This window comes from Sorex araneus, chromosome 4 (assembly GCF_027595985.1).
Source record: "Sorex araneus isolate mSorAra2 chromosome 4, mSorAra2.pri, whole genome shotgun sequence".
NCBI classification, from domain to species: domain Eukaryota; kingdom Metazoa; phylum Chordata; class Mammalia; order Eulipotyphla; family Soricidae; genus Sorex; species Sorex araneus.
Window position 1 is genome coordinate 115,817,725 of NC_073305.1, and position 27,889 is coordinate 115,845,613.

The 27,889-nt window shown below is 42.9% G+C and overlaps 1 protein-coding gene across 1 annotated transcript; it reads right to left on the bottom strand.

Moving 5' to 3' along the window:
* Positions 1-1,728: 1,728 nt before the first annotated feature.
* UBE2J1 (ubiquitin conjugating enzyme E2 J1) lies at positions 1,729-27,775 on the bottom strand. Its single transcript, XM_055136000.1, has 8 exons — positions 27,540-27,775; positions 19,340-19,413; positions 18,176-18,307; positions 14,846-14,930; positions 14,271-14,376; positions 11,376-11,505; positions 8,791-8,910; positions 1,729-4,990 (listed from the first exon to the last, which is right to left on the bottom strand). Exons 1-8 carry the CDS (start codon positions 27,568-27,570, stop codon positions 4,712-4,714), a joined length of 957 nt encoding a protein of 318 aa, XP_054991975.1. The 5' UTR covers positions 27,571-27,775; the 3' UTR covers positions 1,729-4,711.
* Positions 27,776-27,889: the final 114 nt, after the last annotated feature.

Consider the following 27,889-nt stretch of genomic DNA (forward strand, 5'->3'; position numbering starts at 1 on the left):
AGAGAAGTTCAAGTGAAGGATCCAGGAGAATCTGTGTTCTTAAAGGATGGTTGGGTGGCCAGAACAAAGATACAGGACTTACCATGGAAGATGACTATAGGCACCAGAGTTTCTGGGAAAAAAAAGCAGCCGAAAAAGCAGTGCTATAAAGTGAGGGCAGAAAACCGGAAACTGGAAGATTGTTTTGGGCCACACCAGGCTGAGCTCTAGGGCTACTCCTGACTTGGGGCTCAGGGGACCATGCAGTGCTAGGAATCAAACTGGGGGAACCTACATGCAAATACTGACTGCCAGTCCTTTGCGCCATCTCCTTGGTACTTCATCATACAACTTGTGTGTGTGTGTGTGTGTGTGTGTGTGTGTGTGCTTTAACACCACCTGACAATGTCTAGGAACTACTCCTTGGCTCTGTACTTAAGGACTGCTTCCTGCAGTGCTTTGTGGACCCTGTGATGCTAGGGACAGAACCCCCGCCTCGAAAATGCAAAGCCTGTGATCCAGAGCTCTCACTGGCCCTTCATTTGAATTACTTGTTTTGTTTTGGGATCACTCAGGGGTCACTCCTGGCTCTACACTCAGGAATCACTTCTGGCAGCGGTATTCAGGGGGTCATATGGGATGTCGGGGATCAAACCTGGGTCAGCCACAAGCAAGGCAAACACCCTATCTGCTGAACTATCTCTCCAGCCCTTTCGTTTGAATTTTTAATTACAGGTTCTCTAGTGGCAGTATGTCAATTACAATGTGGAAAAGAGTGGGGATAATTAACTATGGAGACTAACCCATTGGTTCCTAAATCTGACTACTCAGAATTATCCAGGAAATTTGTTTGAAAAGTCCATTCCCAGGAGGCAAGAATGACAGTATAGTGGGTAGGGCATTTGCCTTACAACCAACCTGAGTTTGATTTTAGCATCCTATATGGTCCCCTGAGCACCACTGGGAGTAATTCCTGAGTACAAAGCCAGAAGCAACCTCTGTGCACTACTGTGCTCCCCAAACAAAAATAAAACAAAAAATTCTACTCCTTAGGTTAGATACTGTATACAGTATATAGTGTATTCCTTTGGTAGTGATCAAACTGGGTAACTCACATGCAAATATTTTATCCCATGCTTTGTCTTTTCAATCTTTTTTCTTTTCACTAGCTTAAAGGTATCTTTTGACATACTAGATAATTGTTTTATGGAATACAACTTCACTTTTACTTGTGCTTTTGATTTCTATGCAACTATTGTGTAGAATTTTTGCTCTTACATCTTAGATCCATTTTGAATTAATTTGGTATGTGATGAGGCAGTTGATGTTCAATTTTAGTATCTGCTCTTCTCTCAGGATACAGAACTGGCACCTGTACTCAAGCTCAGCTATGGAAAGGTCCCAGTGAGAGTTTGCTGAGGTCAGGTAAGTCGGCAATGTGAAGTGAGACTCTCACCACACAGCTTTGTATCCTACTTCAAAGGATTTGACATCATCTTGAGAGTAACTTTGAGATGTGGGGTCTGATCTGTACTGAAGACTCTTGAGTGCAGTGTGAGGAATGGGAAGAAGACTAGAGATCCACTAGAAATGACTGCACTAATTCAAGGAGATGATGGTTAAGTAAAGCACTAAGTAAAGGTGAGTCTGGAAAAGGAGCGAAACACTGTGAGAGAACAAGCAAGGAGGGACAATGAACTGGAGATAAAACCCAATGTCATAAAGAATACAACCTTTGGTCAAACAAGGTATGAATAAAGTTACTGGTTTTATTGAGCAGCTCAGACTAGTTCTGCAGGCAACCGTTAAAGATCAAAACAGCTTTTGAGCAAAAGCACAGCCTCTCAAGACGGCTTTACTTGTACACGTTAACGTACACATTATTCTTTGTTAAAAGTCAGTTCACCAAACACATTCAACTTCCATGTACAGACTCTCAAGTAACAAAACACGGCAAGTTTTTCAGTTTTTCTGCTATATTTCTGCTCAAGTATTTGGACTGAATCTGTGAGGTTTGCTTGTTGACTGATTGTGGTCTATAAAAATGGTAGACCTTGAGATACCAGAAAGTTTATTCATAGCCAAAAATAACAAAAAAATTTCTTATTCTTTTGAAATAAGAAATTTATATTTCCATACTCCAAAAAATTAACAATTACTTTTTAAAAAAATTACTTGAGAATTTTGATGAAATTAATTTATTTCAGTAGAATAAAATAAGCAGCATGAAAATATAAAGTGCTACATAAAAGCCCGTAATACATAAAGTTTGAAAAGTTTCATTGGCTTAAACAGTTACAGGTGAAACATTGTTTTTTCCAAGCATGCTAATTTAAGTACCTTGACATGTAGTCATGTGCTTATATTGGTCAAAGAAAAAGCCTGGGTTATCTAAATCTGAGGATTAGAAGAGGGAATTCTTGGCCTTTATCTTTTAAATATATCCAGTTTTGGCCTAATGCTGTAATTATGAGGTTAAAATGGGATTTGAAAATTAACAGTTTTCTGAAGAGATTCTTCAGATAAGGTGTAAGAAAGAATAGACACAAAGATCAATTTTGCTAATTCCTCCTCAATGGAGGTCTGGCTAACAACTTAAATATTTTTAGGTAGTATGTGCAAATTGAGAGGAACAGAGAATGGAGCAAAACAGGCTGGTTCAGATATGCATCAGATGCTAACTGATACTAGCCAGAAGACGACTTGCCAGTTGATGGGTGAGGGAAGAGGCAGACCAATGAGCGAAGGATCTATCAGCACAATTGTGAAAGCCATTTGGCTGACTCAGCTGAAAGTCTAGGTCCACCCTGTAAATGGAGACATGCAAAGAGATCACTGAGGCTGGCTCAAGTTCCACTGAGATGGACAGAAGGCTGTTCCTAGTCCAGGACTAATCTCAGCATGTATTGCAAGCTTAGGAATTTCCTCCTGTTTAGGTGATAACATTCCCAAGTCTCAGTCAATGATTTTTGCTATAGGATCAACCACCATTGGCAAAGACTTCTAATATCTTGTGTTCCAAACCACGACTCCAGAATGCATTTTCTCCTAGTAAGAGTTATAAAATAGTAACCTACAATTTTCCAGACAGGAGATCCTCATAAAGTCTTTGAGTTTTTTTAGATTTACCTGTAGAACAGAAACTATCTGTAAACACCTTTAAATTTTTAATTATTGCAGTTTATGACAATTACGTGTAATAGTATACAATATGACCTTACTTTAAATTCAAACATAAGGAAAACTGCCTATTAGATAAAAGCAGAAACTGATGATTAAAAGAATCGAAGTCCCAGAATAGGAGTAAAAACGATATTTGCCTTTAAAATCATTTTACAAATTGTTTCTTGCCCATAATTTGTTAGTTAGAACCACAAAGGACTTTGTGAATATCATCCTCCAATATTTAAGATACATTATGGACTAACTTTTGTGGATCAGCCTAATACCATTTACAACATCAAGTTGTAAAAATTTTTTTAAAAATTAACTTAAAAGTGCACTTTTAGAGCATAACAAATTAAAATCAGGTAACTACCTATATTTAAAAATTAAACCATTAATTAAACTCCCAAGAGCGCCATCAATGCTGCTACTGAACATGCTGAAGGCAATGGTTTCTTGCGTTCCTGTGATTACATGTTCTTATCAGGCATTATGATGATAAAATTATCTATTAACCATCTGTGGAGCTAACACTAAGTTATAACGATTTTGTACTGAAAATTATCTCTTGGGCTTTGATTAGGTGGACAATAAATCCTAAGGAAAGATTTTTTTCTAATTTCTATCACTGTTGCTTGGGCCCTGAGCTTTTCTATTAAAATGGTACATAAAATATTTCAACATTATGTATATTCCTGTATATTCCCAGAATAATTAAATTTATAGTGATTATAAAGCTAAGCATATAATACATCTCAAAAGATAAACAGTTCAAAGCAGAGCAAACATTCAAATCTTAAGCTAATTCCATTTAATGAAAGAAAAAAAAAAAAATCAAGCCATTTCCTGACTTGGACCCTTTGTGCTTTAAAACAAAGACCTGTAGAAGATTGTTTTCAAATCTAGTATGTATTATTGTAGAGAAGGGCATAAGAGCATTTCAAAGTGGTTACGATATGTTATTCCATCAGATGACATCCAATAATAAAGATGTGATCTCATTTTCTCCTAAATGTTCGGCTGAAATACTTAACTTCCACTGAAGAATGTTTAGTGCACATAGTCACAGAATGGGCCATCCTAGCATGGCTTCTAGAATGACATTTTAAGTAATCTATCTGAGGGGTTTACTTTCCCTTTTCAACTGTTTTATCCCTATATCATTTAATATAAGTAGAAACAGAACACTCAATAAATGGTGTTGAGTGACTAGTAATACTTGTCGGAACTTAAAACACCATCTTTTATCCAAAAGATTTCAAGGGGCTATACAGAAAAATATCACAAATTTACATGGGGGGATGGGGTGGGGGAAGCAAGAAATAACATTAAGTTCTATCTCCCTGTAAAGTCAGTCACCTAGTGAGACAAGAGAATCTGAATTCCTGTCCGTTCAACTCAGCAAGACACAGTCTGCATGTCTAGCGACATACTGGTTTTATACGGATCAAAAAAGGAATGAAGGGCAGATACAAAATAATCCGTTTGTAAACAATTCTCAGATTATACCCAATGCAGAATGTTTAATGAAGCAGTTGAGTCACAGCTCTTAAGACACAAAACAATATTATAACTCAAAGTCGAATATGTACTCGTTGGCCAGATAGATCCGTCGGAATATGAGAGCGGCCAACGCTAAAGTCAAGATGACAATCAGTACAGCGGAGCCGCCGTGGTCAGTGCGGTTCTCTCGTGGCTGCTGACCCTGGATCACGTCAGGCGAGGCGGACACTCTTCTCTGACTCTGCTGCTGGGCTCGGCGCTGTCGAGGGCTCAGAGACGTGCTCTTCACTCCAGGCTGGGCAGGCTGCTGAAGAGAGGCTCCCGACGGGCTCTGGACTCCATACTAAAAATATTTTTTAAAAAAAGTATATATAGTTGTATGAAGCAGTCTCCATTTCCTTAAATACTGATCAAGTTCCCATTTTGAAATTGCTAAAATATCTCCATCTAAAAGCACCAGATGGCCTGATATTATCTCCCATCTCTAGATTTGGGGGAATTTCTCGCCTCCTCAAAGCTAAAAAAAAAAAATAGCTTATCTGGGATTTGATAGAGAACATCTCAGTAAATTCACACTGCACTTGAATATAAAGTAGCTCCCTCAGCCAAAACCAAGTTATTTCCATAGTGATCACACTGTAAATTAAAGAGTTTAATTTGCAATAGCCAACATCCAGAGACTACAAAACCAAGCTCCCAGAAGAGAGCGACGCAGTCTCTTGCCCCCGTGCCAGGCTGTCTTCACCGGGGCCTCTTGGATGGGACGGGTTGCGTTTCCCTCCCCTCCATCAGAGCCTCGGCAGTTGAGGACCTCCAGAACCCAGTCACAGTCATGCTCAGGCCACTCTCCCCATGTTTGGACGAGCCTCACGCATGGGGGAGTGGGCAGAGGAACCCAGGTGTGAGGGACCGAGATCCCCAAGGCTGCTCGAATCGGGACTGGGCCTTTTCCACCCATAACCCCCATTTCCCAGTAGCTAGGCAGTCACACCCAGAGACTGCCCCGGCGCTGTGTAATCCCACCAACGGCCAACATCCAGAGACTATAAAACCAAGCTCCTGACATCTAATAGTCTACTTCTCCCTCTTAGAGAACCTGACAAGCTACCAAGAGTCTATTGCCCACTAGGAAGAGCCTGGCAAGCTCCCTGTGGCGTATTCATATCCAAAATATAGTAAAAGACATATATGTACCTCTCGGAGAGCCCGGCAAGCTAACGAGAGTATCCCACCTGCCCAGGAGAGCCTGGCAAGCTACCCGGGGTGTATTCTCTATGCCAAAAACAGTAAAAACAGGTCTTATTCCCCTGACCCTGTAAGAACCTCCAATAGTTAGGAAGGATGAGTAAGGAGAGGCTGCTAAAATCTCAGGGCTGAGTGTAATAGAGATGTTACTGGTGCCTGTATCAACAAACAATGGGATGACAATGACAATGATACTGTGAATTTGCAACTGTAGCCCATCTGTAGCTCTAGTGTTTTACCCAGAACTGTCAGAACTATTTATCATCCTTATCATGATAAACAGGTTTTGTTTGTTTTTGTCTTTCTGGGTCACATCTGCCAATGCTCAGGGGTTACTCCTGACTCTGCACTCAGGAATTACTCCTGGCGGTGGTTGAGGGACCATTTGGGATGCCGGTGATAGAACTCTAGTCTGCCGCGTGCAAGGCAAAAGCCCTACCTGCTGTACTATTGCTCCAGCCCCTGTGATAAACATCTTTTTAATATATTAAAATTAGAATAAAAAATACAATAACTATTTTGATTCATGTGATCTAATTTATATAAACTCAATTTATTACTAGTAGTGTCTGAAAGTACAATCTGGACATTCACTCAACAAATATGTATTGGTCATGCTACTATATGCAAGTCAAAATGCCAGACACTGGGGATATAGAGAGGAGAAAAGAAGGGCCTGACCCAAAGGAACTTACATTCTGATAATTATAAAACAGAGTAAAACTGGAAATAAATATAACTGAAATATCCAACAGGGGAGAACTTGACTTGGATTTAAAATATTAAAGACAGAAAAGACAGATTTAAATACATTACAAATATTAGCTGGGGCTGGAGTGATAGCACAGCGGGTAGGGTGTTTGCCTTGCATGCGGACCCGGGTTCAAATCCCAGCACCCCATATGGTCCCCTGAGCACCGCCAGGGGTGATTCCTGAGTGCATGAGCCAGGAGTGACCCCTGTGCATTGCTGGGTGTGACCCAAAAAGCAAAAATAAATAAATAAATAAATACATTACAAATATTAGGTGACTTGTCCTAGAATGTAAAAAAAAACAAAACAATTACCAGGCTGGGATGTGGTGCTAAGGGAAAAGCACCTGCCTCGCAAATGAGGTCCTGTGTTGACTCCCCAGTGTGCACACACATTCCCTCAAAGGGCTGAAGTACAAGCTTTCTGTGTGCACTTGCTCACACATTTTCCCAGCGTCTATTTCAATTCTCCTGGCCCTTTAAAATTCTGTATATACTGACAATGGAGAACAAAAAATGGATGGCTACTATATCTAACTATCTGTTATGAAAGGGAACTCTCCAAAAGTCCATCTTCTAAATAGAAGAAAGGAAAGGCAAAGCTTTTCCTCATAATCTGATTTAGCAATGACCTAGTCTTTTTTTTTTCTTTTTGCCAATTTTATTTTTTGGGTCATGCTCAGCAGTGCTGGGCTGGGGGGAGGGTCACTCCTGGGCATGCTTATGTGGTACTGGGGGGGGGGTGAGAGGGGTTGTCAAAACTGGGTCCTCTGCATGCAAAGCATATACTCCAGATCTCTGAGCCATTTCATCAGACCCTCCAGCTACACTTTCTTACTTAATCTGTTTGATACTCAGGCCTCCAATATTCAGGCAGTAGGTCTAATTATAGACATTAGCACTTATTCCATCACTGAGAATTACAGGACATTTACTATGCGCAAGACAGCACTGTTCGACAGAGCTGTCTTTGATGATGGCAAGTGTTCGAAGTCTATACTGTTCAAATATGGCAGCCATGGTGATTAGTTGGATAGCTTTATTTGGAAAGCGGTCAATGTGACTGAGAAACCAAAATTTTTTTATTTATGTTGAGTAATATATAAATAATCTGGCTACAGTATTAGACAGAGGGTCTATGGCAAACTTTGGTTCCATGTCTTTATTAGAGTTTATGTTTTGTTTTGCTTTTTATTTTTAGCTTTTATTTTTTTCTTTTTTAAAATTTTATTTATTTATTTTTATTGAATCACCATGAGCTATAGTTATAAAGCTTTCATATTTGAGTTTCAGTCATACAATGATCAAGCACCCATCCTTCGACCAGTGTACATTTTCCACCACCAATGTCCACAGTATATCCCTCTCCTCCAGGAGTTTATGTTTTAATGCAACTTAACCTATCTGTCAAGAACAGAGTTACTACTTATGGGCTAGAGACTAAAGAGGGGCTTGGGCACTTGCCTGCATCCCATCGACCCTAGTTAAAATTGCCAGCACCACATATAGTCACCCAAACACTACCGGGGACACCTGATGTGGCCCCCAAATCAAAACTAAACTAACAACAACAAAAAAAGAGCTCTGACTTAGAAAGTGGGAAATGTATCCATGTTTTAGTCAGAACCTAGCATGATATTGAAATGAACTTTGCAGAGAAGTCACAGAATTCTGGAGGGTCACCAGGACCTAAAATTAAACAGGGGACAAGGGGTCAGGGCACAGGCCTTTGAGTATAGAAGGACCTGAGTTCAACCCACAAGATACCTTCCCTAGCTCCCATCACCACATGTAGCTGTGGAAGCCCCGGCATGGCTGGGCCTGGATCAGTACATAGCGCCAGGCCCCAGCCTCAAACCATAAGGCCCAGTTGGTTGAGTACAGCTGACAAATGGTCCTGGTTCCCCTCGCTCTGCTGGGAAAGTCTTAAGAATTAAATTATTTCGTCAGCTCCAATAAACAAAAAAAGAAGGCCCAGAAAAGATGACCATAAATAACTTGCCTAGGGGTCATATAATTCATTAGAGAGAGTTGGGCTCAAATCCCACTGTAAGGAGAGACAAAATATTTGAAAATTTTATTAAGAATTCCCTCCTCCTCCTACAAATGACAATGACAGAGGTCTCGCAAAAGATGAGAGTCATACCGATGTACTGGCCGTGGGACCTTGGAATGTTGTAGGTATATCGTCCTGTAAATCATTTAGTGAAAAAGAGTGGTTTAAGTCTGACTCAGCCATCGTTTTTCCGGATGAATTAACTTCTGCCTATAAAAAAAAAGACAAACACAACAGCAGTTACAATAGGAGGCACACAGTACGTATGTTCCACAACCTACCACAAAGTTCCCTCTATTTTGTATCTCAATTGCCACATCAATATCAACCATCAATCAAGTAAACACGGAACATTATCACCGCAGCACTGTTTACAATAGCCAGAATCTGGAAAAAACCCAAGTGCCCTAGAACAGATGACTGGTTGAAGAAACTCTGGTACATCTATACAATGGAATACTATGCAGCTGTTAGAAAAAATGAGGTCATGACATTTGCATATAAGTGGATCAACATGGAAAGTATCATGCTAAGTGAAATGAGTCAGAAAGAGAGAGACAGACATAGAAAGATTGCACTCATCTGTGGAATATAGCATAATAGACTATAAGACTAACGCCCAAGAATAGTAGAAATAAGTATCAGGAGATTGTTTCCATGGCTTGGAGGCTGGTCTCTCATTCTGGGTAACTCAGGGAAGGGACCACCAAGTAAAATGTGGTTGGAGGTCATGTGGGGGAAGGGTGATTCGGGCCGAATACAGACTAGAGACTGAACACAATGGCCACTTGACACCTTTATTGCAAACCACAACACCTAATCAGAGAGAGAGAACAAAAGGGAATTCCCTGCCATAGTGGCAGGGTGGGGTGGGGGGAGACGGGACTGGGGAGGGGGGGAGGGATGTTGGGTTTACTGGTGGTGGAGAATGGGCACTGGTGAAGGGATGCGTTATCGAACTTTGTATGGGGGAAACATGAGCACAAAGATGTATGGATCTGTAACTGTACCCTCACGATGACTCTCTAATTAAAAATAAACTAATAAAAAAAAAAACACGGAACATTAATATGCCCAATTCTATACTAAGTACCTAGGAAGAAGCATAAACAATTCTTGTTTTCAAGCTGTTACCTGAAGGACAAAATTGAAACCATTGTTCCCAATCTCTGAAAACCAAAGATCTTTCAAAATTATCTAAAAAAACAATTATCAAAGTTAATAAGTAAGATTATTTATTCTTTCTTCCACATTAATTTAAATATTTCCAGGTTTGCTGAGAAAATACTAGTGCATTTGATTGTGGAATGCTTTTCCAGAGTCCACTACAGGTATATGCATTATATGCTTGATAAAATTCCAGAGGAGGGGGGCTGGACAGTGGGTAGGGCATTTGCCTTGCATGCAGCTGACCCAGGTTTGAATTCCAGCATCCCATATGGTCCCCTGAGCATCGCCAGGAGTAATTCCATAGTGCAGAGCCAGGAGTAACCCCTGTGCATTGCCAAGTGTGACCCAAAAAGCAAACAAACAAACAAAAAAAAATTCAAGAGGAGTAACCAAGGTTTAGTAAATACTTCCTCATCCAGGCTGTGCTAATGGATTACTCCTGGCTTGTGCTCAGGGGACAATATGCTATGCTGGGGATTGAACTGGGGTTGGCTGCATGCAAGACAAATGCCTCATGAGCCACTGTACTATCTCTCTGATAATCTTTCAAGATAAGTACTACTGTAATTTACAAATGAGGAAAAAAAAAGCACATAGCAGTTAAAATCTAATATAAGTCCACTAATAGCACAAAGCTGAGGTTTGTTTTATGAATACATTATTTTTACTTTGGCCAATTAACTAACAACCGAAGAATAAGTCAGATTTTGCAAAAGCAATCAAAGCTGGATGTTTAAAAACTGACACTGCATACCAGAGTCCAAGCTCTTTTATTTGAAAAAAAAAAAAAACCAAAAACAGGCACATGTTCTTTATTGGTCAGACCAGGATGGCTAATCATAGGTTTGAGCACCTCACTCTCTCCTAAAACTTCAGGACTCACCCCCAGCAGGCAGGCGTGTCCAGCAAAGCAAGGATAAAAAATATAGTACAAGCTAGTCTCATCTACCTAATTTATGTGTCAAATGTGCATGCTTTTTCGTTTGGTTTAGCTGTTCAGTCTATTTCTGCAAGCTTCACCTCTGTTGAGTATAAGAGATAATTTTTTTTATCTCTGTTGATAATTCTTTTCCCCTTTCTGGTTTTGGGTTGTACCCAGGGTGCTTAGGGGTTACTCCTGGCTCTGCACTCAAGAATCTCTCCTGGCGGTGCTCAGGGGACCATATGGGAAATTGGGGATCTAACCAGGGTCAGCCATGTGCAAGGCAAACACCCTACCCTACCCACTGTCCTATCACTCTGACATTATCCTTGGCTTGGAGTGTCATTAACTTTGGCTTGAAGCTCCGCAAAGGCCTTCTGCAACTCCAGATCCATAGGGTCGCCCTCTCGGTTCCACAGAGTCCAAGCTTCAAACCATTACAGTGTCATGTCTTCATGAGTGTATAGTATTAATTTTGTAATAAGAAAAAAATTATTTGTAAGAATCCGTTGCTTTGTTTTCTATACAAAATTTGGTAGTAAACCAAAGGAATACTTAAAAATCATTTACAAATTAAAAATACCTTAAAACTGATCTGTCTAGCTAGTTCCTTGGCTTCTTGGTCAGCCTGGCTTGAATCACTTCCAGATTGTAAAGGCAACAAGACGTCCTTCATGGTAGAGCCACAACCCTCACAACAGAAATCTTGTGATCTGTTAGAAAATAAGTTTTTTTGATGGGTAAAATCAAATACTTAGATGCTAGTTCAAATGCACATTCAAAAGCTGGATGATTACATTTAAAAGAGCACTGGATGATTCGATTCATTTACAAGTAAATTGGACCATTATTATAATAATTACAGTTCTAAGACCAATTTAAAAGGTAAGTTAGTGTAAAAAAAAGTTTATGACAACAATATCTCAATTTTTAAAAATATAAAGCTTAAAAAAATAATTAAGGAACAGAGAAATAGCTCAAAGGGCTGGAATACATGTTCTGCATTCAAGAACCCTCTGGCACTGCGGGGAGTAACTCCCAAGCTCCAGCTGGGAATAGCCCCTGAGCACTGCTAGGTAAGGTCCACCTTCCCACATTCTGGATTTAGACCACATTTTATCACATTATCCTATCTAAACAAAAATAACATCTACACAATGACAAAATAAGTAAATTATATTAGCCTCAAAAATCATACAAAACAAGTCCATGTTAATTTTGTGGGAAAAAAGTACATTATAAGACTCAAATTATCTTTAGTAAGAAACATACATGAAATAGTATATAAACCAAAAACATAAGAGATATTCCCAGGGAGTGGAAAAAAAAAACAAAACTTCACTAAATCCTATCCATCTAAATTCTAGCAGACCTGAAAGATGGGATAACTCATATAAAATTCTACACTTAGAAATTACTCTTGGCAGTGCGCTAGTGGGACCATATGGCGTGCCAGGTATCAAACCTGGCTCGGGTGTGTGCAAGATAAGCAAGCACTCTACCTGCTATACTATTTCTCTGGCCCCTAAGATTTGTTTTCTGTTTTCATTATTCCCTATGTATTTCAGATAGTTAAAGCTACGCTAAAAGTTCATAACAGCACTGAGGGTTTGTTTGACTGGGAATAAATATATATTGTTGTTGAACTTCTTTATTAATGATTTTTTTTATTATAGTACTAGTTCAATATCAGGTCTTAAATAACATGTTACTTAAACTTATGAAACATTAGTTTTTAAAAATATGTTTACCGACTTATCAGATCAATATTTTTTTTGTTAATTTAGAAACTACTTTATTCATCTATATGTGTGTAGATGTCACCACCTCCACAATAGGTTTTTAAAAATACCATATCTGGGATCCAAATAAACAGAGTAAGGGAACAACAAATGGTTAAAGTCATCAGAACTGGAGATTTTGTCTACAGAATTGAGCTTACATTGGGGGGATGGGAGGTATCCTTGGGACACTGGTGGAGGGAGGAGGGTTCTATGGTAATGGGGGTGGTGTCGGAATGATGTATGTATGAAACGTATAATTAACAGTTTTGTAAATCCCATTTTAAATTTTATTCCAACACAAAGGGCACAAAAAAAATTCATGATGTGACCAAAACAACAGTACAGTGGGTAAGTAGCTTGCCTTGCATGCAGCCAACCTGCGTGTGATCCCCAGCATCCCATATGGTCCCCTCAGCCCTGCCAGGAGTGATCCCTGAGCACAGAGCCAGGAGTAAGCCCTGAGCACAGCTGGGTGTAGACCAAAAACAAAACAAAACAAGACATTTATGATTCAACTTCTTTTAACGAAAGTTAAAAAGAGTACTCATCTACTCTTTATTTCTATTTTTGGTTACACCAGACTGGTGTCCATATTCTTGAATGAATCAGATATAGCCAAACTGAAATGTTAACTTTTAAAAAATTTTAAATGAAGGCACTATTTTTTGTTTACTGCTTTCTTCCCCCTTGCTTCCTTTCCCTTCCTTGTTGTGAAAAACAGAGGCTCAAGCACACCCCTTGCTGTGGTGTTCACACATCTGTCTATGGGCTTGTCAAAGGCTGGACATCAAGCTGTGGAGCTGGCATAGTGGGGCTGCATTCCTTTCAGCTGTGCTGCCTGGACTAGTGTTTACAAGGGATCACACCCTCTTGCTATGGGCTCCCACAGCTTTTTATTTTTTTCCCAATACTGGAGTTTGCACTTGGGTACAGTATGGCTGGAAATAATCTATGGCTCTGAGAGGGTGTCAAAGACTGCAAGGCTGCCAGCTGTGAACAACGAAGTCTTTGGGACTGTACTCAGTACATGTGCAAATAGAAAGGACTGAACTTGCAGCCTCATGCTTGCAAGGCAGGTGCTCTAGGACACAGGAGCCATCCCCATATCCTGAAGTATATCTACTTTTGTTTGTTTGGGGCCACAACTAGTGGTCAGTATGGAGCAGATTGAACCTGAGTTCAATCCCAAGTACCCCATATGGTTCCCCAAGCCCCCCAGGAGTGATCCATGAGTACAGAGTCAGGAGTAAGTAAGCCCTGAGCACCACCAAGTAAACCCCCTCTACCCCCCCCCAAAAAAAACACCAGTGCTGTACTAAGGGAGAAGACAATCCCTACTGCTATTACTTATTAAAAACTAGACATAGATTTGGTGGTGGGATATGGGCACTTGTGAAGGGATGGTTGTTTCAGCATTGTATAACTGAGACTTAAGCCCGAAAGCATTGTAATTTTCCACATGGTGATTTAATAAAATAAAATTCTTAAAAAAAAAAAAAACAACTAGACATAGTACAATTCTTCAGACTCTGATCATCCCTGGGGAAATTGGTACAAACATATTTTTGAAAGAGCAAAACTCAGACTAGATCCTGTAGCTAAGTCAGCTCACAAAGTAAGCGAGAGACAGAGCCTATCGCTTAACAGCAGTTAGGAAGAACAGTCCTTGGTTATTAAAGAAATACAAAACTTACTTTTTGGCAAGAGCTCTTCTTTCTTCGGGTGTATAATCTAGAGAACCTATTGCTCCTTCTCCTTTTGTTGGCATGAAACCAATGATGGCTAACAGTGCTGTTCTTACTGAAATAAAAAGTAGACATGAATCTAAACTGCTTTGCAAAAGGTACGGCAGGGCAAGGCTGGAGAGAGAGAATAGGGGTTAAGGCGCTTGCCCTGCGTGTGACCCGCCCTGCTTTGATCCCCAGCACTGCTTATGGTGGGAGTGACCCCTAAGCACAGAGTCGGGAGCAGGCCCTGAGCACCACCAGGTGTGGCCCAAACCCCCCACCAAAAAAAAAAAAAAGTCGATTAATTAAATAAAAGGTGCAGATTTACTTCGGAAAGGGGAGGAAAAAAATTTTTTTTCACTAGAATAGGGGGTTGTGTTAAAATTATAGCAAAATCCGAGACAAGGAAAAGTGCTTTTATTATTTATTAATATCAATTTATTTACCCCCAAAAGCTTTGATCTCAAGAGAACATTATATTTTATAATTCTGAATTGATTAAAGTTATATGAGATTTATATTCACTTTCAATGAATACTCACTACTCCAGGAAGGCTGCCAAGTTTCAGGATGATGTCCTGAGATGCTCAAACAGATTTTCTTTCCTACTTCAAATCGTCCATTAGGCTTAGGAATAAATAAGGCATTTAGAAATTTAAATATGTAAATTTAAAGCTTGACACTCTACGACTATATGTCAGATTTTCAAAAGAATTTTAAAAGAATGTAATCTCAGCCAGCAAGATGGCCCTATGGGCTGACGTGCATGCTTGGCATGCAGGAGACCCGGGTTCAATTGCCAGCACCTCATGGTCCCTGCCCACCCCACCCAACACTGCTAGGAGTGACCCCTGAGCACCACAGCTGCAGCAGCACCCAAGCACCCTAGAGTATAAACCAAAAACAAATAAGAAAAAGAATCTCTGGGGACATACATTTTATTCTCTTCTACATAGCCCATAAATGTTAACTTCCAACAAATGCTAAAAGCCATTTTCATAAGCTGTTGTAGCATCTTTTAAAAACTGAACTGTATATAGAGTCCAAATAGTTGACAGGTAAAGGCCCTCCCTGTCTGTGCCCAGTAAAGTGCTATGCTCTGTGAAGGATAGAGGCTGGGATAAAATCCAAGGGTTTAGGATCACCTAGCTCCCTACTGGTAAGGAAGGGAATGGAGAGAAAGGCTAAAACAGGACAGATTTTCAAACGGGTGACTTTCAAAGCTAGAAACAGAAAAGGAAGATGAAAGAGAGGACAGAGTGCATGCTTTGCACTCGGGAGGCCTGGGTTCAATGGCCAGCATCTCACTAGTGCCCTGAACACTACCAGATGTGTTCCCCCAGAAAGATCAGCACTAATGATGTGTTTCAGATATGGGCCTGGTCTCTCTGCAGAAGAGCAGGCAGGTGGAAACAGACATGCCAATGTCAGAAGACACTCTACACTCTTGAAACCTAAGTCCACAAAGGTGATTATTGAAGACACATCATTTTTTTTTTTTTTTGGCAGGGGGAGGGTTTGGGCCCACATTCTGCAGTGCTCAAGGATCACTCCTGGCAGTGCCCAGGAAACCATATGTGGTGCTGGGGACTGAACCGGGATCAGCTGTGTGCAAGGCAAGCGCCCTAAACCTTATACTATCTCTCCAGTCCAGAGCAGAGAATCTGATGCATTTTCTGTTGCACCCACAGTATATACGATATGTTTGAAAATATTTCTTGAATTAAGGTTAGAAAAGACATCAAAAGAGAGAAGTGAATCAGAAAGTAAACTTTTAAAATCAGGAAAGCAGGGCTGACCCTAAGCCACTGTGCAAAATATAATCATACCTTTGGTAACTATCAAAATGTTTCTGCACTTATCAGTATTACAGCTCTCACCCCAAACAGAGCCCCCTCCACCAGTTTCCCCATGTACCAATCCCTCCTCCCAGATCACTTACCAACTAAAAGAAGTGACTCCTGAAAGAGCAGGGGGGCTAGAATATTGATCCGTCCCCACCACCGGCATTAACGATTCTCAACATCACCTAATATGTTAGGAAATCCCTCTACTCCAGCAGAATTATGTTTACCATATACATCCTCTTTTAAAAATGAGAAGTAAATTTCAAAGAAATCAGATAAGCTGCCCATGACATAAAAGAAAGAGCACTGGTCTCATCCATTCAGAATCCTGGTCTATTGGCTCTAAAAAGAATGCTCTTCTCACTACATCAACTGTAATCAGAAGCAGCATTCATTTGTTTTTTACTGAATACCTTTGTGTCTCCAGTTGCTACACAATGTCTGATGATGCTTCACTCAGATGGAGTAGGATAAAGACTAAACAATGAGTCAGTGGAACTTCTCATACTAGCCACTGAAACAGCTGAAGTAAGTGTATTTCAACAGTGTGCAATGTGTAGAAACCAGACTGCAACAGGCAAAGACTAGAGTAAAGATGCTTTGAAGATTATGAAAGAGAAAAACAGGACAATTTAAAGCTGTAGCAGAAGTGCAGGAAGGTTTCTGGGTTTTTTATTTCTATCAAGGTTAAAGCACTACTAAACACAAAAATACATGAAAGAAACTAAGGGAAGAAATGCCTCATTAAGGAATATATTGATGCATAATTTCTCATAAAATACAAAAAAAATAGATTATATGGTAGTTTTCCTGCAGAGCTACAGAGATAGCTCAATTATCCAGGGTGTATGTTTTGCATGTTGGGGACCTGGGTTTGATCCCTTACACGTACAGTCCCCTGAACACTGCCAGAAGAAAAAGTTCTGAGCAATTCAAGGTGCGACCTCAAAAACCAAAAATAAATCAGTAAGGTTTTCCTTCACATGAAGATAAAATCTGTAGAGATGGAAAGAAGTTCTACTTTATAAATAATAATAACATAAGTTATCAAGAATTCAGTTCTTATTTTAAGGAGCTCTACACAGAGATGAAGAAACTGAGCAACAGAGAACATAAGGTGAGAAAGTGAAGATGCTGTATTTACAAATATAAAAATACTACGTTCTCTTGAGGGGAGGTGCACACCCGGGGTTAGAACCCATGGATTCATCCCTGTGAAAAGTATTCTCTAACACTAAGCCATAATCCTATTCCCCAATAACATTAGTTTTTATGGAGCAGTTACCATCTGCTGCACCTAGTATTTCGCATCTATTAACTCACATGCAACTAACAACTGCATCTATATAAATAATTGATATATAGATATCAGTCATAATGATATCTATAATCACATATCCATTTAATGTAGTACTTTTTAGATGCTTCAATGTCCTAAGAATTTTGGGTGATAGGAGAAAGGGGGTATTATATAGTTCCTTAGGTCAGGGAAACGGCTCAAGAGGCTTTGCATATAAAAGCCCTGGGTTCCATTCCCCACATGGTCCCCTGAGCACCACTGGGAGGAGCACCTCTATGTTTGGCCCAAAAACTGGGGAAAAAGAATTATACTCCCAAAGGCTGGTCCCCAAAAGCAATGAAATTATGACACCATATTTCTCAATAAAAATGTGTACTTGGCTAGGGCTACCACTTAGTTGTAGAGTGCATGCTTTACATGCGTGAGTCACAAAAAAAAAAAAATTTAAAAAAGACAAGTATTTTCTAACCATATTTTGCAGTACCATAAAGAATTAAAGCAAAAGCATTACAAAAATGTCAAGAGGGCCAGAGTGATAGTACAGTGGGTAGGGCATTTGCCTTGCATGTGGCCGACTGTGTTCAATCCCTGGCACCCCATATGGTCCCTGAGCCCACCAGAAGTGAGCTCTGAGCACAGAGCAAGGAGTAAGTCCTGAACACAGCCAGGTGTGGTCCAAATTAAAAAAAAAAAAAAAGGAAAAAGAAAAAGCCAATAATCCTTACCGTTAGTAGAATTATACTTGGTGGTTTCATGGGATACTCTGGTGGCAGTACTATCCTTCCATGATAAACTCCTCCATCAAAATCAGAATCCGGGGGCCCTCTCACTGTGAAGTGCCATTCAAAAAGGTTATCCTGAACAAAAACAATAACCAGCAAGGAATCAACAACATTAAAAAGTTTTACCTACTTTATCAGTGAGTACTACACTGTAGAACTGTTACTAGTGCACAAATATCTTTATGTATAAAAGTCACAAACAAGAGATACTTCTGTTCATATGCCATAAAGGCTAGTCTTTTCAAAACAAATGCACTTGAAAACACCTGAATATTGTTATCTATTTATAGCATAAATTAAGCTGTAAATTAACCTCTGAATACTAAGTAATTAGATAATTAAACTCAATTTGACTAAGAAACTCAAAAATCACCCGCATGGGTATCTAAGTGCTTAACTTACAAATGATCAGTAACATTAACATACATATTACTACTGTATCATCGTTGTATGGTTACTGAATACTTTAGAGTATGCAAAATACTTGCACATATATCACCACATATTATTCTATTAACACAAAAGCAGAATTGAGCACATTTAAACCGCCTCCTTTTGGGGCTGGAGTGATAGTACAGTGGGTAGGGTGTTTGCCTTGTATGCATCTAACCTGGGTTCAATCCCTGGCATCCCATATGGTCCCCCAAGCAACTCCAGGAGTAATTCCAGAGTGCAGAGCCAGGAGTAACCCCTGAGCATCACCGGGTGTGACCCCAAAAGGCAAAACATTTAAAAGAAAAAAACCCCTCCTCCTTTTTACAGCAAAGGCTGAAAAGATGTTTGCATAAAAAACCCAAATAGAAACAAAGAGGCCTTAAGAGGCCTTCCAAATTATTAACAATCTGGGGTCTCTCCACTTCCCCTCCCTCATACTCAACACTGAAAATCAATTTAGCATTTGAGATCCTTGTTATAAAGACAGAAATATGCTTCTTCTAAATGCCTGGTCCAAGAGGTTAATGAAAATAGTCAGGAAATACAGGGAGGGAAATATATCAATAAACCATATCAAACACATCTATAATGACCAAAACAATGAAAAGAAACTTTAAGGAATTTGTTTCAAATATGAAAATCCATATGTAAAAGTTCAAGATAGAAACTAACCTCTAAAGGCTGTGCATGGTAATGATCTGTTGGATCTTTCAATTCTGCCGCTTCTTTCATTAAACGTTTAACAGCTAAAAGTCATAAAGTAGAAACATTTAAAATATACTTTTCCACATGATCAGCACAGAGTTAAAAAATCTAACAAAAGAGTTTCTATTTCAGGATCAAAGAGCTAGTATAGGGGTTAAGGTGCTTGTTTCGCATCTGGCCACCCCAGGAAAAGCCCAGTATGGCGCAATACCTCACCCACCTCCAAAAAAAGTTCTTCTAGTTCAACCAACAACCCCCCACACACACCCCTCACAAATGTGCAGAGGACTAATTCAACTGAGCATATGATAAAAGTTTGATTAGGGAATAATAGCAGTAATTGGAGGGGGAAGGAAAGGAAATGGTAGGTAGGCATTAGAAGAGAAAATTATGCGGAGACATCTCATAAAGACACTCTTTTTTATTTAATAGGTACTTATGTATGCAGCACTCAACTATTAACTCATGCAATTCAAAACAAAGCTCAGAAGTAAGTACTATTTTTATCCCCATGTTCCAGAGGAAGAAATGGAGACACGACATAGTTTGTCCAAGGTCACACAGCTACTAAATGACAGAGTTGGGATTATAGCACAGGCAGCCCCAGTCTACCCCAACCATTAGTGACCCGGGATGGCTGAAATGACAGAGCACGGGCAACCATGTTTACATTCGAGGCACCATATCCTCCCCACCCCTCCAACTGCTCACAGTACAAGGTGTGCCCCTTCCCTCCCCCCTTCAGTAAAACAGTAAACCCTCCATAGTCTCAATGCCTTGGGACGATCCACCTTTTACATTAATTTGTTGGGCTGTGCCCCAAGGGCATTGGCTCTGCAAAGCCCCCAAATGAATTACTCTTTTAGATGATTCTTCCACTGATTAAAACCTCTCATCCACTCACCCCACAACTTTCTTCACCCCACCTCTCCCTATACCAACTTCCCTCTTGATATGTATGTATGTTCAGCTCTTAGGGCTTCCTTTCACAGTTCCTTAATGAAATTCAATTCAAGCTGATGCAATCAAACCACCTTTCCATTCAGTGCAGGATATGCAAACAGCTGAGCATCATTCCTAAAGACAAGTAAAGTCACACAGGCAGGCACACAGAAACAGTCTAGTCACAACCAACATCGCCCCCGGGGCTGTGAACCCACACTCCAAACTAGCACCCTAGGGTTACTGCACACCTCTCCACTCACTCTTGTTTCTTCTACCCGCTGCTTCAGTTAACAGCACTGTCTTTCTTTATTTCCATGATGAACAGCTCTCACCAGCCTATCACAATCTACGCTCTATCTCTATACCCTTTTCCGTCCTTTGATCCCAGCTGCTCACACCTCCAATTCTGTTGTTGTTTGGGGAGAGGTGGAGGCACACCCAGCAGCTCTCAGACTTACTGCAGGCTCTGTTCTCAGGGATCACTCCCGGTAGGGCTTAAAGAGCTATATGGAGCACTGGGGACATGGGACCCCTGGCTGGTTTCATGCAAGGCAAGCAATACAATCTCTCCAGCCCCAGGACCTCAAATTCTAAGGGTATACAAGTCAGGATTTTGGTGTAGGGCAGCCAAGCCCAGCCAAGCCAAACTCTGCTTGAAGAGCAACTGGTACAATTCAGTATGCAGTTTGAGCTGGTCAATAATGAGTGAGACCTGAGAGCCGACAGGAGAAACCTGGGTGAGGACAGCAAAGGGCCCAGAGGGCCCAAGGACTCGGATCTCAAGGATACTGCCAAAACAAAAGCCAAGGGCGAGTGGCCACAAACAACAACAGAGGGAAGGTCAGCCAGAAGGGACAGGAGGCTGCAGGTACTGGCACTGAAAGACAACAAATTTCCCCTTGGGTGCAGGAACAGGTGGAGGAAACCCACCGGAGTAAGCAGAAGCATAGGTTGGAAGGCAACAGGGACTAGGTGAAATGAGAAGCAAGTGATCAGTATGTGCTGGGACTTTTACATGTAATTTCCTTTCAACCACAGCTCTAGAGAGTACACTGAATGCCCTGCCCATCTGTCAGAACACTGCATTCATTTTTTATACCGTTCACCTAACTTTTGATTACTTAACACCTGTCTTTCCTGCTGAACTACCTCATCACAGTCTTCTCAGGGCTTAGCACAGGATAAGCACTCAGCCACTAGAGGAGTTTTACTATCTTTCCCCAACAAATCTCTTTCCAAGGATGTAATTAAGGGCAATGGTTTTCACACTTGCTTGACAATAAGAGAAAAATTCTTTGTTCAAAGGAAAGCTTAATGAGAATCTCCAGTGTACAAGTAACAGCTGTTTTGGTAGAAGTCAGCATGGCAGAGCCTCTTCAGACTATTTATTCTTCTTCTACCAATTTTAAGGGGCCCAGGTAAAATTCTGTGGGGGCCAGAGAGAGCGAGAGCAGCAGACTGGGCCATATGCTCTGCATGCAGGAGGCCCAAGTTCAATCCTTCTGCACAGTTCCCCTTGAAACACTGAGACGGAAGTAGCCCTCTGAACAAAACAAAAACAGGATCACTCTTGGATCAGGGAGATGGCTCAAAGGGCCACAGAACATGATGGATGTAGGTCTGGGTTCAATCCCAGACACCTGATGGTCCCGTGCATGGAGTGAGAGGGTGTCCCTGAACACTGGTAGGCACGACCTAAAAATCCCCTCCCCCCAAATTATATGTATATACATATATAAATACACACAGACAGCACTTGTTTATAATCAATAGTACAAGACAGAAGTAAATTCAGAGAGGCCAATTACTCTGCTTCTATCAGCAGGCAAAGATGCCAAGGGATCGCTGTGCTTTTATTCCTCATCAGCTAACTGAATTAAGTTGCAGAGGTCAGTTTTTAAGTCATTTTATAACCTTACTGTATTTTGTCTGCCTTTGCCTCACTCAGCAATCAGCTCAGTTTGACAGAAAATACACACAATGACTCTGGTTCAAACCACCTGCATTACAGATGGTCCCCTGACCAATGCCAAGGGTCACTCCTGAGCCCAGAGTCAGGAGCTTTAAAGCTTTAAAGAGTATGGCTCAATCCCCATCACCTCTTCCTCCCCAAAATCTGAACTGAATTCTAAATCCTTTAACAAGTCACTGAATTTTATTCTACCTTAATGTTTATATCTGCCAAGCGGGAGTCAATTTCTTCATGTAGAGGAACCAAAGAGAAAGTACTGGGGTTAAGGCATTTGCCTTGCATGTGACTGACCTACTTCAATCTGAAACGCCAAATACTGCCAGGAGTGATCCCTGAGCCCAAAGCCAGGAGCGACTCTTGAGAACTGCTGGGTGTGACTTAAAAAACAAAACAAAACAACTTTCTTCACAAATTTTTTCTTTCCTTTTCATTCCTCTCACAAGGTGAGAAACAGACTGAAATATAAGGCTCTCTCAATGATTCTCCTAGGTTCAAACCCATGTAAGTAGTTGGCTTCAGACATGACACCCTCAGTGAAATGTCCTGCCCGGCAATCAGGGCTAGAGCACAATCTGCTCCTTGTGAGACACTATTTCTCGATACCATATGGCTAGAGAGTTTTTCCACTTCTGCCCCTTATCTCTTTGCAAGGCTATTCAATGGAACTCTCCTAGCCTGTGAGATAAAATGTGCCAGGGACAGGAGGAGGGATGGAAAAGCACCTGCTTACCTATTCCCCATTTTTCTCAAGCTCACATGACCACTCTGGAAGCAAGGTCTAGACTTTTTTCACATGGCCTAGGCATTTTTCACATGCCTAAGCTAGGTCACTGACCACACTAGCTTATACCATGGTTTGGAAACAAAGCTTCACCTATAGGAATCTTTTAAAAGGTCGCTTTCTCTCGTGCATCTATTACTTTTGGAAAGCAAATATCTTGCATCATAGATCTCTGAAATATGGGTTTTGGAGGAGAGGTGGGTATAACGACATAAACACAACTTCAAGCTAAACAAAACTGCCTCTTCCTGTTCCCATAAGTAAAGGAACTCAGGTAAATATTTAAAGGTCAGTGTTTCTGCCCAGAAAGACCCCACAAAGGTCATTAACAGTACCTGCTTATTTATTATTTGGGGGGTGAGAGGGCTACACCTGGCAGTGTTCAGGGTACCATGCAATGCTGGGGCTCAGACCCACGGTTGTCATATGCAAAACATGCTCTCCCGTCTTTGAAGCCACCCATATACTTGGCTCTAGCAGTATCTATTTAAAGAATGAGTAACAGCACACAAAAAATGGCAGACATGTTCCGTTGTTCTTCATACAGCTCGCAGTGAGGAAGACCCAAAACAATTACAGGGCAGAGAGATATAGGGGCTAAGGAACCAGCCTTAAATTCGACCAACTCCAGTTTCATCCCTACTTCTGCTGTGATCAACCCCCAAGTGCCACAGGGAGTGGCCCAAATCTCCCTCCAAAAAAATTACAAGACAAATATTGACCAAGTATGCTGCCTTAGGTAGCTGGACAAGAAACTCGAAAGACGAGGAATTTTTTAAAGAATTAAAGGAGAGGCATGAGGCTCAAAAGGTAGTACAGGGGCTGGAGTGATAGCACAGCGGGTGGGGCGTTTGCCTTGCACGCGGCTGACCCGGGTTCAAATCCCAGAATCCCATATGGTCCCCTGAACACTGCCAGGGGTGATTCCTGAGTGCATGAGCCAGGAGTGACCCCTGTGCATTGCTGGGTGTGATCCAAAAAGCAAATAAATAAATAAATAAATAAATAAAAGGTAGTACAACAGAGAGGGAGCTTGCCTTGCACACAGCTAACCCAGGTTCAATCCCCAGAACCTTAAATGGTCCCCCAAGCCTTGCCAGGAGTGATCCCTGAGCAGAGACAGAAATAAGCCCTGAGCACAGGTAGGTGTGGCCCTAAAACAAAACACCAAAAAATAGAGAGGTCTTCCAAATGCATGGTCTAACTGGGACAAGGGATATGGGTGAAAGGAGATAATTCCTCTGTACTCAGGTGAAAGGATAAATGGAAAACTGCAAAGGAACAAAAGAGCAGCAAGAGAGGAGGCTGGTGGGAAAGGCAATGACCAGCTCATGAGACCTGTAGGACAACCAGAACAGTTTACTTTGAACTTTATCCACAGCTATCCGGAAGCAACTGAAAAAAATTTCAATTTCTGAGATGAGTGCATCAATTTTTATTTAGTGTTCTCTTCAATTTATTTTTAGGTTTGGGGCCACTTATGGCGGTACTCCAGGGCACTGTGCCAGGGTGGGGGTGGGGGAGAGGTCACTTCTGGTGGTGCCTAGGGGAACAATGCAGTAAAGCCTCCCACAGCAAAGCATGAGCTCAGTCCTTTGTGTTATTTCTGGGGCCCTAGTTTTATTTTAACTGATCTGGTGGCAATAGTGACTGGATATACGTGTGTGTGTGTGTGTGTGTGTGTTCCAGAACCCATGTTAAAATGTGTACATGTGGACAAATACATGTATGTGCATGAGGCAATGGTGTTTTTAAGCACATATATATTAATCTAAAAATATCACAGGACTTAAGAAGCATTTTCACTCCTCTCCTAGCATTCTCAGTCACAGAGCTCATCTAACTGACTTTTCTCTGTGAACTCCAAATAATCTACACAATAACAAAGGTGGTTTTTTTGGTGGGTTGCCCCCCAACCCCACCCACACATTGTCTCTTTTAGGACAGAAAAGCCACCTGTGAGGAAATGAAACTACAAAGAAGTGGTAATTTCATTACACAGCTGGAAGCATGGGGGTCAAAACTCAGCCAGCTGACAGCAGGTGTGACACTTTGGAAATGTACAAGATTTCATAAGTTGAAAAGCTTATCATAGTCTCAATTACGACAACCTATCAAAATTGTGCAGTGTCCTCTGACAACAATCTCTTGGGGCTCTCCAGTCCTCCACTCCAACTGCACTCATTTGCATTACTCTCTGGACATTCCACTATCTCAACTGTCTAAGGAACTTGAGCAAGAAATTAACCCATAATTCAGTTGTTGGGTTTCTCTCTCTCTCTCTTTCTCTCTCTCTCTCTCTGCAGGGCTGGGTGGGACTGGGGGGAGATCAGGGTCCTCTAGGGCTACACACAGGATCTGAGGGCCTTGTAATGCTGAGGAAAAACTCAGGGCCCCCATCCCTTTGAGCCATCTCCCCATCCCTGACGGAATCTTACTTAAGTCTGCCACAATCTGAATAGTTTAATCACCGTACCAAAGAACCACAAAAATAAAGGGATCCTTAGGGATCAGGGAACGACTTGGCACCAAAAGTGCCTGCTTTGCAAACATGAGGCCATGAGTCTGACCCTCGCTGCGGACTCAGACCCCAGCAGCTCAACTCTACACAGAGCCCCCTAAACAACAGCGTGTGATCTCTGATGCTCCACTAAAGTGAAGGTGTGTGCAGGCATTACCACTCAGTGTGTGACACCCCTGGGGAGCGCCACAAGCAAGCACAGACCAACCCTGAGTCATCACAACAAAGAGCAGCAATAAAGGAGCGGGGAGGATATAGTTTCTTTATTAAAAAAATAAATAAATAAAAATTAAACTTTTTCTGGGCTAAACAGCAGGTAGGACAGCATTTGCCTTGCATGTGGCCAACCGGGTTTGATCCTCAGTACCTCCGTATGGTCCCTGAAGTCCTGCCAGGAATGATCCCTGAGCACAGGCAGGGGTGACCTCAAAAATCAAAAACTTTTTAAAAACATTAAGAGGTCCTAAACCAACAACTGGACTAGCAGAGAGGGCACTTGATTCCACGATCTCCAGCATCCCACACTGTCGCCCGAGCCCCACCCGGAGTGAGCCCTGAGCACACAGCAAGGAATAAGCCCTGAGCACCGCTGCGTGTGACCCCAATTTTTTTTTTTTTAAACTTTACGTTCCTCTTCCTCTTCTCTTTGTCTGAGTGTCCCTCAACTCTTAAGAGTCTAGCTTGGGGCAGTGCGGTGGTGGAAGCAAACCCATTAAAATTGACTTGAATCAATTTCACAGCCTCCACCCGTTTTTCCTTTCTTCCCCCCAGGTTTTCCCGGTTGCTCACCCAAGCACACGGCTTAGGCTGACAGCACTCAAGTCCACAAAACTCCGTTCGATCAATATCCTCGGGTTTCCTTGCAGAGTTTCAAGGGTGAAAAAGGACCGGGGAACCTCCACCCAGGTCGTGACCCCCAGAGATCTCGGGGTGCAATTGCCGGCAGGACAAAAATATAAAATTATAATGAAAGGGGGTATAGCTCCAAATTGGGTCGACTCTGCACAGGAACCGAAAGGGCTGCTTTTTAAATAAGTGTGTGTAGGGGGGGGCAGGGGGTGAGCAGAAAAAAGAAGGGAGGGAAATGAAGGGGGAGGTAGCAGCAAGGAGCCGGTTCCATCGCGGACCCCCTTTACGTTCTGATAGGGGGGCTCAACCTGCGGCGTTTCCGAACTTCCCGGCCCCTCGACTTGACTCGCTGCTGCTCCAGCCCGGGAGGGTCGGGTCCCAGACACGGCCCCGACCCGCAGGGCTGACAGGGCTGCCCCTGACAGGGCTGAGGATGTGCGGCCGCGATGGGTCGGGCAAAAAAAAGAGGAAAAAAGGACCCGAAAAGGAGGACGCGGCTCCGGGGGAAAAGGGAAATCCACCGCTTTCGTGCCGGACTCGGCCCCGGGGCAGGTGAGCCCGTCGGGGACCCCACAGCTGGTCGTGTCCAGCTGCAAACACGACCCCCCAACCACCACCACCATCAACGGGAGCGCCCGGCCGACAACGAACAGCACCCCCCCACCCCCACCCCCGGGAGCCGCGGCCGCGGCTCAACGACGGCGCTCGGGAGGCGGCCGGGGGTCCCTTCAGCTGCCGCGGCGCGGCCCGGGAGGGGGAGCGGCGAGCCCAGCGGGGCGCGGTGGTGGCCGGGCCCCCCACGATCCGCGCGAGCCGGAGCGCTGCCCTGCCCTGCCCTGCCCTGCGGCCTGCACCGGCCGGGCCAGGCGGCGGGCTCGCGTAGAGCGCCACGCCGGCCGGGGGCGCCTCGAGTGCGGGCGGCCGTCCCGGAGCCGGCGCGCCGGGTGCCCGAGTGCCCGAGTGCCGGCGCCCTCCGCCGTCCAGATTCCCACAGACACACGCACGCCCCGCAGACGCCCCGCTCGCTCGCCCGCTCCCGGGCTCTCTCCGTCTCTCTCGCTCGCTCGCTCGCTCTCCCTGGCCGCCCGCTCGCTCTCACCCGGGCTCTTCAGATTGTAGCGGGTCTCCATCTCGCTGGCTCCGGCCCCGCGGCCCGCCCGCCCGCCCGCCGGCTCTCAGCGCGGCCTCGGCTGGCCCCCCGGAGAGCGTCCGCGCAGCGCGCCCAGCCGCGGCCCCGAGCGCCCACGGGCCGCCGAGGCTGAGGAGAGAGGCGCGGGCTCGGCTCAGGCGCCGCCTCCCAGAGGGCCGGGCGGGCGCCGGCGCCGGCCGCGGCGTGGCTCCGGCGGGCGCGCGCGGAGGGGGGCGGGGGGCCAAGCCCGCCGCCGGGCCTGCGTCACCCGCGCTCGCCCGGCGCTGCTTGTGAAGTCGCCCTGACGTGGCAGGGCGCTC